The sequence below is a fragment of the Lonchura striata genome, chromosome 18, assembly GCF_046129695.1.
Source record: "Lonchura striata isolate bLonStr1 chromosome 18, bLonStr1.mat, whole genome shotgun sequence".
NCBI classification, from domain to species: domain Eukaryota; kingdom Metazoa; phylum Chordata; class Aves; order Passeriformes; family Estrildidae; genus Lonchura; species Lonchura striata.
Window position 1 is genome coordinate 13,019,549 of NC_134620.1, and position 13,530 is coordinate 13,033,078.

A 13,530-nucleotide genomic window follows, 5' to 3' on the forward strand; every position below is an offset into this window, starting at 1 on the left:
CGGGGGCCAGGCCAGGCCCTGGCATCCTCGGCAGGAGCCTCCCCTCTCCAGGAGCCCGTGGGCTTTTCTCCTGCCAAAGAGAGGGGACGAAGGCAGGGCTGTGCTCCGGCAGAGGGCCAGGGGGATGCGTGGGCTCAGCCTGAGCTGGGGCAGCACAACTGGGGGGCACTCCCTAAAGCAGGCAGGAGCTGTCGCCAGGAAGGTCCCGATCCCAAGGGCTGCCTGCACAGAGCAGCTCTGCCCCGTCCCAAAGGCCAGGATTCCACACGGAGAGGTGACACTGGGAACTGTGCAGGCTCAGATCGTCACCATTCCATTGCTCCATGTTTGTATTCCCTGCAAGGAACGTGAGGGGAGACCTTACCCAGGAGGGATTCAGTCACTCGCACCCTGGTTTAGGATTGAACTCGCTCTGAGTACAGAGCTCTGCTTCATGCCCTGCAATTCACTGTGCATTTAGCAGGCAAAGTCAGTTCTTCCACTTCATAAACGTGGAAGGAACACACACAGGCCAGATCTGGACTTCCAAAGGAAGAGGCTGTCAGCTCCCGAGCTGCCTCGCTGGCATTTTTAAGGTGTATTATTTACATGCTGGAAAGGAGCCAACCAAAACCTCTCTTAAGAAATTTCTCCCTTACATACAGAACAAAGTCTACTGCTTTGTGAAAATGAATAATTAATTTCTGAGGTTTGGGCATCTTCATTTATTGCTGAGATCTTGGCATAATCACTTTTCCATATTTGGGGAAAATGAGAATAAAAGTCAATGTTAAATGATGTACAAAACTAAGATTAGTCTGTTTACTCCAGACTAACTCTTTAGATAAAGGAAAACTATTTTCATACTTTGCATAAAATATGCATAAAATATGAAGTTGATATTTTCCAATCTTGATATAGTTTTTATAAACCTCTTCTCTTTTTTAAGCCCAACACAATTAGCATTTTGAGAACATTGTGAGTCTGCTCTTAACTACCAATAAAACCAGTTTGATTTACCAGTGACATTAACCAGGTTAAGTGCCAGGATTCAAAGAAAAGCTGTTTGGATCACTAGAACATGACTTCTGCTAGTCTGAGGGATCCTAAAATGGTGTGACAAGGAGTGTGTTTAATAGATGTAGATGTGCTGCTGAAAGCCATTCCAGCATCTCTGTGGGCAAGCTCCAGAACAGAAAATTAAAAGGGGAAAGGAAAAAAAATCCCTAAGTAGCAGTCAGTTTAATTTATTTAACATTTATTTTACCAAGAAAGAAAGAACTGAGTACAGACTCCATCATGTTTCTGTTTGTCATCTTTGGGGGTATAAATCTTTCCAAACACTGCTGATGTTTTACTGCCAGGCACTCCAAGTCCTGCTGCTCTGGGGACATTTGGGACACAGCACAACCCCAGGCTGCAGGATGGAGGCTTTCAGCTTGGCAAAGGTTCCCATTAGGGCAGGCAATAAAAACACCTCACACAGCTCAGCTGAAATCCTTCGTGGCTTTGGGGTTCTGTCACCTTGGACCACTAAAGGTGGAGACTGAACAAGCACTAATAGCAAAGCCCTACTCAAAAATAATCAGTGTATCCTTTGTGCAGAGCAGTTTCCCAGCGAGTTACTGCAGGGCTGGGGTGCTGAGGCAGTGAACACCCACCTCCAACAAAACTCAATATGTCAATGACTGAAAAATAAATCAAATTACTTGGCAAATAAAAATGCAATTCTGTGACTGCAAGGAAGCTGGCATTTTCCTGGTTATCTTCTCCAAGACAGAAAGATACATATAAATATATATGGCATCAGAAATGGCAGCAGAAATGTCTCTTTATCCTTCCCAGTACAAATTAAGTGTAGGAAACTACTCCTCCACAGAGGCCCCTGTCACTGAAGTGATGCCCTAAGCACAGCTAAGTTCAGAGACACCAACCAAAGTCAGCTCTTACAAAATAAAATGTAACACACGTCGGTTCAGGTGTTGACACTGCAGGACATCACTTAGATCTGAACATACTCCTGGATTTTGGTTCAGCTGCCTGTTTAAGTGCACCAAATGCTTTACTTTGAGCTCCCACCCAGACAACTCGGCGTCCTTCACACACAGGATGCCAGGTTCACAGAATCCTGGATATTGGTGCAGGACACAGCAGGCATTTCTTCCACGAGTTTTGGCCTCAGCTTAACCCTGTCCAGTTCCTATTCTTGAATCTTAGTGGTGCCTCAAAATCCCCTTTCACTCAAAAATTATTTTGGGCCAATAAAGAAAGAGCAAAGCACATCAGAGCCAGGAAGTTCTCTGCAGGTTTTTACATCTCACTCTATTCAGCAGGAGCTTTTAAGCGGGGCTGAGAAACAGCACCTTACAGCCTTTTCTTCCCCGTTCTTCTCCCCAAGAAGAGAATTGCTGCTTTTCCAACTCATTCCACAACCGAAGGAGCACCCGGGGCCGACGCTGCTGCCCGAGGTTTTGCTCGTGGCACTCCCCTCCTGCCAACCCTCAGGGAAGCAGAGGCTGCAGCTGCCAGCGTGGGCACCGCCACCCCTCCGCTCTCAGCGTTCCCCGTTTCAAGCTCACGGTGACCACAGAAATTACCAGCAGCATTTGGTTGCTCTTTGCAGCTGCACAGTTCTCACCCTGGCTCAGACTTTATTCAGGGAACAACTGCACGGCCACAGCGCTTCGCTGCAGCTGGGGAAGGGCCAAACCCACGGGACAGCTGTGGAAGCTCAAGGGATAATTAAGAGACAAACAATTAATGGGATTTCTTACTCATCTCTAACTTCGATAGAAATATATTATTTTTACCTGGCAATTAAAAATCTGCACTGTTTTTTTTCCCCAAGGTAAGAAAGTTTCATTATGTTCATTTTGCACATTTAGACATGACAGGAAGCTCAACATTTTCCCAGGAAAATGCTACAATAGACACATCTTTTCTGCTCTCAATCACTGCCATTCCAGAGCACTTTTAAGACAGTTCACATTTAATATAAAGGCAGTAATAGACTTTGATATGTTAGAACTTAATTCTAGAACTCTGATTTTTGGAGTTCACTAAATGCATGGCTGGGGATACCAATAGGTGGAAGAAAATAGAAACTTTTCTAGGATTAAAGCTCAAGTTCTGAAATACTGAAAAGACTAAAGGAAACAATCTGCACAAAAACTCAATATTTTTTTCTGTGATACGGGCACTTTCTGTGAAAGTGAACATGCATCACTGAAAGACATTGGGTCCATTTCTCTCAAGGGAATGCATTTTACACTGAAAATGTAGAATAAACCCACAGAGCATCAAAGGGATCATGGGAGACAGACAACAGAGTTTTGAAAAAAAAAAAAAAGATGACAACATAACATCTACAATGTACACACACACCCTGGAAGGTTTATATATGCTCTATATATATTTCAAAGTACACACAAGCTGCCCATGTGGCAGGTTGAGAAAATAGGAATACATCTTGGGAAGGTCATGAAGGAAAAAACCACAGAGGAAAACAAGAGTTATTTACATTCAATAATTCAGTAGCCTTTAACACCTCTATATACAAACAGGCTCTATTTATGTACAGACTGCGCTGGGAGCCGACTGAAGTTATTCCAAACACAAAAGAAAAATACAAAACCCCTTGATAATTCACTTGAACAAGCGTTTACAGGTTGCAGAGATTTCTCCATTTACAAAGAAAATACTACACATGGAACAGAGAACTTGCATCTTTGGGGAAATTTAAGTCCTTACAAGAGGAGTGTGATCCCTATGAGCCACACAGGAAAAAAGTGGAATACTTGCAGTGCAAGGAGTTTTTCAGGGGGTTATAATTGCATTTATCATGCCAGACATATCTTAATTATCAAACTAGTTAACAAGTCACAATTTAGTTGCTGTCAAGGGACAGTTAGAAAAAAGAACCAAGAATTTGGGTTTTCAGTTCCCAAATCAACTCAAATATGTACCTTCCCCTTCTGCAGCACAATTCCAAAATCCACACAGTACAGAAGTTGCTGCCATTTTGCACCTGGCATTGCCCCTGTGACCAGAGCCCTCTGTCATTTATAGGTTTTATATCCATTTCAGATGTACAAAGCATTTTTGTATTTTGTACAAAGAAGATCAATATCCCACAAGCAGGAAAATACAGAGACCACCCTTGGCTGACCTGGTAATTTATGATTTAATAATTGGTCTTTTTTTCCTCCCCAGGAGGATGTCTGTCTCACAGGCAGTGCTACAAAGGGACACCAGTCACTGTTCTTACCCCATCCAGGGCAATTTATATTCCCTTTCTCCCCAAGCTGTATCAGCAGCTCATGCAGGGAACAAATGCCAAAATCCACACCCCAAGCACCAAGTAGGAATTTTCAAGAGAGAAAATACTGCTGTGGCTTGAAGGCAGTTTTCTTTTTTTTTTCCAATGTTAATTTTCAAGTTGTTACAACAGTCCAGAGCCGTGGTTGCAGCTGTGTTAATAAGTGGATGGCAAAGCCAAGGCAGTGATGCTGCAAGGAGCAGGGAGCAGGCAAAGAAGAGCAAGTAGAGGAATGGATTTCTAGAACAGGAACAGTTCTTATGGATCTTGGAAGTACTGTCAGTTTTTTTTCCCCTCCAGGGGACACAAGTCCATGGGAAGTTTAAAAGGTTGAAGCAAAATAGTGCTGTTTGTTCATCAATACAGGGAATATGAGATTTGCTCATCCCAACAATCAAAGTGAGCACACCGGGCTGAGAAGAGCACTTAGGAACTGAGTATATTTAAATAACTATTTAAGAAAAAATATTAAAAAGAAAATCACTAACTGTGAATCTACCACTCCCAGAACTATTTTACTGAGGATCAAGACGTAAAATGTTATGTCATCATCTCAGATGGCAGAAGTTTCTACAGCAAGTAACAATTAAGCAGCAGCCACACAGAGCCTGTCGTTACTGGCAGTTTGGTGTGCTGTCTGCTGCAGTTGTAATCTGTCAACACACTCCCCAAAATCCCAGCCCTGCTCCTGCAATGGGTGCCAAATGCATCCCCAGGTGGGCACAGAACACAGGAACAGCCTCCCCCACAGCCTGTGCTCCAGTTTGCCAGGGCAGCATCAGCTCCTGGGACTGTGACAGAGCTCAGCTCCCCTCCCTTGCTCCCAGCAGACCGAAGATCCCCCAACACCGAGCACCTGCAGCCCAGGTATTTACAGAGGAGCAGCAGGATTTATTCCAGATCTGCATTTCCAGTCACTCCAAGCATGAGCAGGGGATTCATCCCTCCTGACCACTTCAGGCTGGGGCTGAGGGAACTGGGCAAACTTCCTTCACTCAGTGACCACACTGAGCTGCCGGCACAGGGAGCATTAACTGAGCCCCAGGAGCAATAATTCCATAAGGGAAGCCCCTGCTTCAGCCCCACTCTTTCTGACCCTTGAGTGGCTCACCAAGTGCTTCAGAGGTGCCACACCTGCAGCCATCCTGCTCTGGAACTGAGCCTTCCTTAAAATACACACGGAGGTTTAGACAGAGTTGAGTTCTTGCCTCATTAGCGAGTTCAGCCGAGAGATTTGGGCTGCAAGACAGAAGCCTGGTTAGAGCAGCCTGGAACATGCCAAGTCCTGTCCAATTCCAATTGTACAGACTTGTTAGTTTTTTTGGAATATGGTGATTGCCTAAACAAGACTCCACTTCTTGTTAGTACAATAACTTTTATTTGACATCTACAAGATGATTATCTTGTAGTTTTTTGGACAGGTTTATACAATCTCAATTTTTCAATAGTGCAACCTGTGCAAGCAAGAAATGACAAACATTGTCCTTCACTTTCTTATAAACATCTACTATTATAGGCAAAACAAAACTTACCCATATTATAGATAAGTGACTATTCACATTTGTACATTACAATTTCTTTTAAACAGCTCCAGATAAACTCTACAATGTCTTACAACATATTAAACATAACAGAAACAGCACATACAGCGGAACCCTCAAGTGTTTCCCATTCTCTAATTTACAGCTCAAGTAAGGTTTCATCTTAAAAGTGACAAATTAAATTATGTTAATGAAGTAAAAAATATAAGATTGTATGCGAGATGGAAGTGAATTTGCACTTAAGTTTCCATAACCACCTCAGATTAAGGAAATGCTTCAATTTAAGGAAAACAGGCATCCAGCCATCTTTGCAGTACACATTAGGAATACCATTAATACATTAAAAATGAACTAATTTTAATTTAAGATGTTTATCACAAAAAAGAACATGTTGTAGACTCAAATATATAAGTCCCAGGAGAGAACCAGAAAAAATGCAACACCTGGGTATAAACACTATAAAAATGCAATAACCAATGCTGTACAACTAAGATTGCGTTTCTCTCTGAATTCCTGTCTCGTGTGTTTATGCTGTCCATGCCCGTTTCCAAAGACATGCACTGTCAAACAGAAACTGGGAAGGAACCTGAATGCATGATGTGCAACCTCTAGGTTTCATGCTTTTATAAACTCAAATTGAAGAGAAAAACCCAATATATATTTTCTATATATATACTCAATACATGCATTCGAGATCTCCCACAGCAATGGCATCGATGCACTGCGTTAAACCCTGAGCACTGTATGACAAGATAAAAATAAAGCCTGCTTGGGGATTTTCAAGCATTTTCAAACAAATTGTGGTTTGTAGCTTAAAAGGCCAAAAGTAAAAGCAAACAGGAAGCACTACAGAGAGCATAAGGAAAGACAGATGCACCACCATAAACAGCTGCTGGCTTTCAGTTCTACCAACCTTTTTAGATCTCTTTATTCCCAAAGTATTTGAGACACAACTGAACTGAAAAAGTTATATTTCTTTGGAATCTGTCCCTGATTTTTATGCGAGTGATATGCTTTTACAGCCTTTTCCTCAAACACCAAAGTCAACACCTGTAGCTTGTCCTCTTATGCGTTGTTGAGGTTGGTGATGCTCTGGGGGTGGTGCTGCTGCCAGATCTGCTGCTGCTGCACTGCGAGCTGCTGCGACTGGTCGGACGTCGACAGGAGGTTCACGAGGGGCGACACACAATTTGCAGGAATGATCAAACCTGAGAACAGCAACACATCAATTGTTTCATAAAAACGCCATCGGTTGTGTTCATTAAGACCTCAGGCTGATGATTCCACCCTTTAATTTATGCAACATTCAATAATGACTGTTCTGATGTCAGGTCTAATCAGCACAGATGCAAGTCCTGCTCCTCAGTCCTTCACATCCTTTAGGTTGTGAAGCAAGGGAAAGAAGTTTTCATTTTGCCTGACAACAAAATTTATTCTCATGTTACCTGCTGTCATGAGAAGTCAGCTATTTTTGCTTTTCTAATCTCACAGAAGTTACAGCACCATGAAAGTTTAAGCACAGAAAAACCTACTTCCAACATCCTAGCAAACTGGTACTAGAGAAGCTGCCATATTGGCACATCCACATGAAGTCCACATTTCAGAAAACATTTGGAGAGTTTGGTTTCTGAGGTCCCTGTTTTGAAGGCTTCACTATGAGGTTTAGTGAAGAGACAATCATCCTGAAGTAATTTTACACACTTTCAGTAGCTCTAAAACCACGAAAATTATTTCAAAGGTCAAAGTGCCATTCATTGCCAAAAGTGGGGGAAAAAGTGGAGCCATGATGATGTCACAGAACCTTGGCTCAAGCAGGCAGTGCATGACATTTTTGCTGCAGTAAATCCAAAGAACTGAGATTAGGTACTCCAAGACCTCGTTGAAAAATAAACCTGCCTTCATTAATCTCCTCAATATCTTGTACTGTAGATTTGTACAGCTGCACTGATGCCCCTTCCACAGCAGACAAGCCTGCTCTCTTTTAAACACCTTTATCCCAACTCAGCCACGTGGCTGCCAACACAGATTCATTCAGCAGTTGGAGCCCCCCTGCTCCAAGGTGCAGCAGAGCAGCAGCCCATGCACCCACCTACGATCCTCTGCCCATCCTCTGTCCTCAGGCGAACGATTTGCATTTTGACGTTTGTGCCGCTGACGGAGGCCAGGACTCCTTCCACCTTTGTCCACACGCTCAGCACGGAGCCACACAGCACATAGTAGGTTCTGCAGCGCAGCCCCACCTCACAGACCAGCCCCAGGCCTGCCTTCTTGCAATTGCCTCTCCTGCAGGCAGAGAGAAAAGCTTTTGAAACCATTCTGCAAATTAAAGTATCTAATTTCATTAAAAACGAGACTCGTTATTTAATGTGCACTCAAGAGTCGAGCAAGGGCTGCACATGCACTAAGAGAAGAACACTGAGGACAGGAAATAGTAAAGCTTTGGAAAAGGCTGGCCTAGTTAAGCTCTGATCTACAAAACACACAGAGCTTTGAGTCAAAGATACCATCACTGAGGTCACCTGAGAACTGGAGTATGTTACAGGACACTGGTATCTGATCAGGCTACTTCAGAAGCTCCAATATTAATCTGAAACTTCTACCAGTTATGCAGTTCCTCAGGAATTCGGCCATCAGCTGAGTTCAGACACACAGGAGGCAGCAGAGGAACAGCTGTTTCTGACATCCATCTCATCTCTAAACATCTCCCCTCCAATAACATTTCAACTATCAGACTATAAAGACAGAACAGACGAACACACTTCAAGCACGAGCTACTCCTGAGTCACTCTGAGTGTAATTTATGCATTAACATTTGTCTCATGTATTGGGACTTGAGGGCAAAGCTCAGTGTTTTCACTCACAAGTTGGGTCACTTGACTGGTCATGGGGGAATTTCCCTTACACAAGAAACACAAGACTTTACAAGCAGGACAGAAGAACAGAAGCTGTGACAAAGCAGCCCAAAGTGAAACAGCAGAAGTTAAAGCACAGCCACTGACCAGTAGGCGTGGGTGCAGGTGTCTGCAGAGGAGTTGTACTGCTCCAGCCAGTGCGGCAGAGCATCCTCAGAAGGTACCTGGAAGAGTCATCCAAAATGGGAATGAAGTAAAACACATCAAAACTTACATGGAATAAAAATAATTTGGTCATTATAAAGAGAAAGGAGGGAGCACCAACATCAGGATGCTGTAGAGAGGTACAGCATCCTACATTATAATAATTTCCAATTATCCATTCCAAAGGACAAGCAAAATGCTTAAACACAGCAGAACCTCAGAGCTTTTTCAATAATCCACCTGATGAGAGTTTCCTTAAGTTCTTACAAATTCAACACTTGCTAGACCATAAGGAACCTCCTTTTTTATTACCACACCACAGATAATTTATATTCAGAAAGAAATTCAGAAAAGGATATAGGAATGCCAAAGTCATGCAGACCTGTTTAAATAGACCCAAATAAAAAGTCTGCTCCAGAGAAAGAAGCCTACTTTTTGACTTGTCAAAATTATACATAAATATAAAAAAAAATAAAGCCCTTATAATTATTTTCAAACTTTTCTAAATTAAAAAAAACAAGCATAACTTTAATGGTTACCTTCTTATATTTCTTTTTCAGGTCTGCACATGTTTCTAGTTTGAGTTGTTTCCCTGTATTTGGTCTGTATATCAAAAAAAGCTTCTTTTTAGGATTCACTTCTTTTACTAGAATTGCTGTTTTCTTGTTATTTCTTATCTGGAAAACAAGAGATAAACCAAAAACTTCCTGAATTAACACATGATTAAAGCATCTGCTTAAGTGTTTCCATATTGTGCTCTTTACAGAGTAATAGGATTGTGTAACAGTACAACCAAGGACAGTAATACACCTCTAGAACACAGTAATCCACATTAACCTCACAGTGAAAACACAATTTCCTGGTGGAGGTTTCAATAAGAGCTATTAATTTGGGCTCATATTCCTATCAGATATATCCTGAGGAGATAACAGGAAGAATATCATACTCCGTGTTAAAAAACCCTGATTTTAATGTATTTTGCAAAACTGAACAAATTTTTCAGTTTAGCCCCCAAAACCTCTGAACATAAGCCAAGAGACAGAAGAATCTTACCTGTAGTGATAAATAAAATCCATCATCTGGACCTGTCTGTTCTGCCCAGATCTTTGTTGCTTCATCCCAAGACATTCCTCTCTCCACACTGATCTACAAGACAGCAGTGCAGGGGTATTTGAGTGGGAACAGATTTTAAAACAGTTACACACGTAGGGACTGAACACATTGTAAAAACTTACTGACAAGTGCTATTTGTTCCTACAGAGATGACAGAGGATTAACTTACTGTGTACAGCTCAACATGCCCAGAGGTAGAATATCCAGGAGTTAAAAACTTCTTAACATCTGCCTTCCTCACTTTCTCATCCCCAGAGCCCAAATCTGAAAAGGAAAGCAGAGTTTTATTCTGTTGCTCTGTTCTTACTGAAGTTCAAGAGCACAATGAAATTATTTACTCACCTAAGATGCCCATGTCATATCTTCCATTCTTTTTAGCATTTTGAATAACTGCATTCAATGTGTCAGAGAAGTACTGGAACAAAGCATTCTGCTGATGGACTTCCATACCAAGAATTCGATTCAGGAATTTCCCTATATTGTTGTAATCTTAAAAAAGAGTAAGAAATAAAAGTATTAGGGCAAGTTTGATAACCACAAGCTCTCAATCAGTATCCAAAGACTCGTACAAATACTATGTAAATACATTCTTTCAGAAATGCAGAAAACATTACGTTCTTCAAAAAAAGTCACTTTTTAGATAGTTACAAGTTCAGTTCTGCTGCTGGGAATCCACTGTCATGACATAAGATGTTCCCAGGGACATTCTACAGATACACTGCACACCCAAGTACCTTTATCAAGCGTCAGGATTCCAGATCTGTCTTCTACATTTATCAAGCCTACACCAATCAATCCCTGACGAACATCTAGGAAAGAAAGAAGTTAAATCATAGCTGCTTTGCCATCTAAAAATAGCCCAGTGAAGTAACAGCTTGTTTAGCCATAGGATCCAATTCCAAAGCCTCTGACACCCCTCACTTCCCATTACTTGCAGTTTCTGCCCGATACATCAATAAGCAAGACACAGCTTTGCCTTCTGTCCCTGCAGGAAGCCCAGGCAGGGAAAGCACCAATGGCACCATGCACGAGAACAGTTCCAACAGGTAATGGGAAAATGGATAAAAATCTGTTTATAACACACTGGCCAAGCAGATACAGAACATTCCTCACACTAGGAGTTCACAGATCTGGTTTCATGTGTGAACTTCAACATTCAAGCAATGTGCACAGACTCTCACTGGGCGTTTACTCCCATCTGTCTCAGCTGATCATTTTAAATTGTAACAGTGTTTTACAGCCCTAACAGTATTTTGATTTTCTTTGTAGTGGAGAAGGATCAAAAGGTAGCTATCACAGCTAGTGAATTATCTTACCTTTGAAGAAGTCCCCAGGAAAATCAGGAGGAGGTGAGACCATTGGGGAGTCCAAGTTCACAATGGATTTCATAACAATCTCCAGGGCATTTCTGCCATACTGTGTAAGAAAAAAACTTGCTCTGTCAATGCCATCCAGTGTCTGTGCCTCAGCCCCAGGCACACATGGTTTAACATGGATTTATAATTCCCAATGAAAAGCTTTTCTGTGCAACAGTGAAGGGAATTGTTTATCACCTTTACGTAGTGTAGTTTATAACTGAAAACAGACCAGTCTTAATTTTTAATAAGAACTGCCAAATTAATCTTTCATCATGGCTTAAAGGACACACACCATTTACTTAAAAGTTTGATTGTTTGCAAGAGCAGAAAAGTGATTTACACACATGTGTTCCACATGGCTTCACAAATAGAATTATGGATTACAGAAAGAGGCCTTCCATCAGCAAGTGATACAGTGAAAGGTAAGGGATGCAGAGGAACCTTCCTCAACAGGTCATCTGTGGAATGAGTGCCACAGCATGAGTTCCCCAACAGAAATAGAATTGTCACCTTGTTGTCAAAATTGAATCTGCTGAGGTCTCGAGTTTCTGTGGCCCGTCTGTCCCCATGGGTGAGGGCTCCCTGTAAGACACGTCATTGTCATTAAACACAACTTTTAAGAAGAAGAAATCTAAGTTGCACTTTCTCAAAGGAAGGATCAGACCTCATGAAACATCTTACCAAGCTCTCCAGTCTTTTTGCAACTATAGATGCAAATCTTTGCTCTCCTGCCAGTTCAGAAATGAGGAACACATACTCTGGAGCAGTCACCTGGTTGGATCTATGAGTTCTTCCTGAATAATTAAGTAGAAGCATGTATATTAGATAAATTCTATTTCACTGAATATTTTTAATAAAATACAAACTGTGAAGAGCAAGGAAAAAGGGCAGAACTTAATCCTGCTTAAAATTAGTTTCTGCTGTAATACAGCAAACAGAAGGTAGCACAGAGATACTCTAAAAATGATGGCAACTTCTATAAAGACACTTCATATGTGAATGAAACTCTAAAGCTCAGTCTAGGCTTGTTTGTGAGGTTTTTTTCAAAGCTTTCAAGACCATTAGCTATGACCACAGACAAAGCTGATTCTGTTCATGGGTACCAGAGACCGGAGGGGTCCTTAGGAGGTGCCTACTCCATCTGATTTTCTATGTTAGCAGTAAGTCCAGTTATTATTCCTGAGTCTGCTGCTGGTTAAGGACACAGTGAGTGATTTACCAAACTGCTGGATTGCTCTGTCTGCGCTCCACGGTAGCTCCAGGGTCATGTGAACCCTCCGCCTCTGGTTCTTGGCCCTGCGGTCTGCTTGCAGTGAGATACCAGAGCTGGCAGCCTCTGAGATGATGGCAATGTTCTATGATTGAGAAAAGAACTCTTAGTTAGCAAGAAATCCAAGATCAAGCTTCAGCTTCCAAAAACAAAAATTCTCGTTTTACAACTATTACCAAACATGGGTCTAGAATGGTTTCACTGTTACTCACAAGGCAGAGGGAGGGCAGCAAAGGTGTGGCTTTCTGTATCAGAGTTAGAAGTGCTAATGAACTTTTCTGAGTGAAAGGAGGGGGTTTTGCTTTACTTTTCAACAACAATTCCCTGAGCAAACAAAACCTTGCCAGCCCAGGGGGCAGGTCTCCCTGACACTGGCCTGTACTTCAGAAGGAAAGGGGAGGGACACAGGCTTGCTCCAATAGCAAACCAAAGAAAGGACAAAATATTGCTGCTAATGCTGTACAAGGAAGAGGATCCAGCCATCCCAGTGCCTGAATGCATTTGCCTTGAAAGAATGTAAATGTTTGGACTGTGCACAAATCACTTACAGGAACCTGAGTTTTTCCCCTCAAGTGCCAAAGGGACCACACAAGTTCCATGCAGTGACATTTACTCCATTTGCCCTCTTGTGGCAGCACAGCCCAAGTGAACCACTGGTAAGGGCTTTTTCCCCCCCACTTCTTTTATCAGATGCAATTCTATCATTATTCAGGTCAGGATTTTCTTTCAGAGTGCAACATAAAAGGCAGAAGCCACCACTCCTCCCAGTGTAACTTCTCAATCCTTGTTAAGGTTAACAGGTCCCACCTTTTCCCTTCACCCCTCACTGTAAGTTTTCATAGAATGGTTTTCCTCATTTCCTAATTTAATTATTTCCTCTTGAAAGGGGAGGTGC

General features: G+C 42.1%; 1 protein-coding gene across 2 annotated transcripts in view; it reads right to left on the minus strand.

Moving 5' to 3' along the window:
- Positions 1 to 3,372: 3,372 nt before the first annotated feature.
- Positions 3,373 to 13,530, minus strand: part of SBNO1 (strawberry notch homolog 1) — a 31,293-nt gene continuing 21,135 nt past the window's right edge. For both annotated transcript variants that reach the window (XM_021532761.3, XM_021532762.3), the window contains exons 21-32: positions 12,585 to 12,720; positions 12,047 to 12,159; positions 11,876 to 11,947; positions 11,324 to 11,423; positions 10,742 to 10,816; positions 10,350 to 10,496; positions 10,177 to 10,271; positions 9,948 to 10,040; positions 9,434 to 9,571; positions 8,838 to 8,914; positions 7,928 to 8,121; positions 3,373 to 7,046 (exon numbers count right to left, since the gene is read on the minus strand). In XM_021532761.3, the coding sequence (XP_021388436.1) occupies positions 6,904 to 7,046; positions 7,928 to 8,121; positions 8,838 to 8,914; positions 9,434 to 9,571; positions 9,948 to 10,040; positions 10,177 to 10,271; positions 10,350 to 10,496; positions 10,742 to 10,816; positions 11,324 to 11,423; positions 11,876 to 11,947; positions 12,047 to 12,159; positions 12,585 to 12,720 (1,383 nt within the window). In that variant the 3' untranslated portion in view covers positions 3,373 to 6,903. The remainder of the gene's footprint in view (positions 7,047 to 7,927; positions 8,122 to 8,837; positions 8,915 to 9,433; positions 9,572 to 9,947; positions 10,041 to 10,176; positions 10,272 to 10,349; positions 10,497 to 10,741; positions 10,817 to 11,323; positions 11,424 to 11,875; positions 11,948 to 12,046; positions 12,160 to 12,584; positions 12,721 to 13,530) is intronic.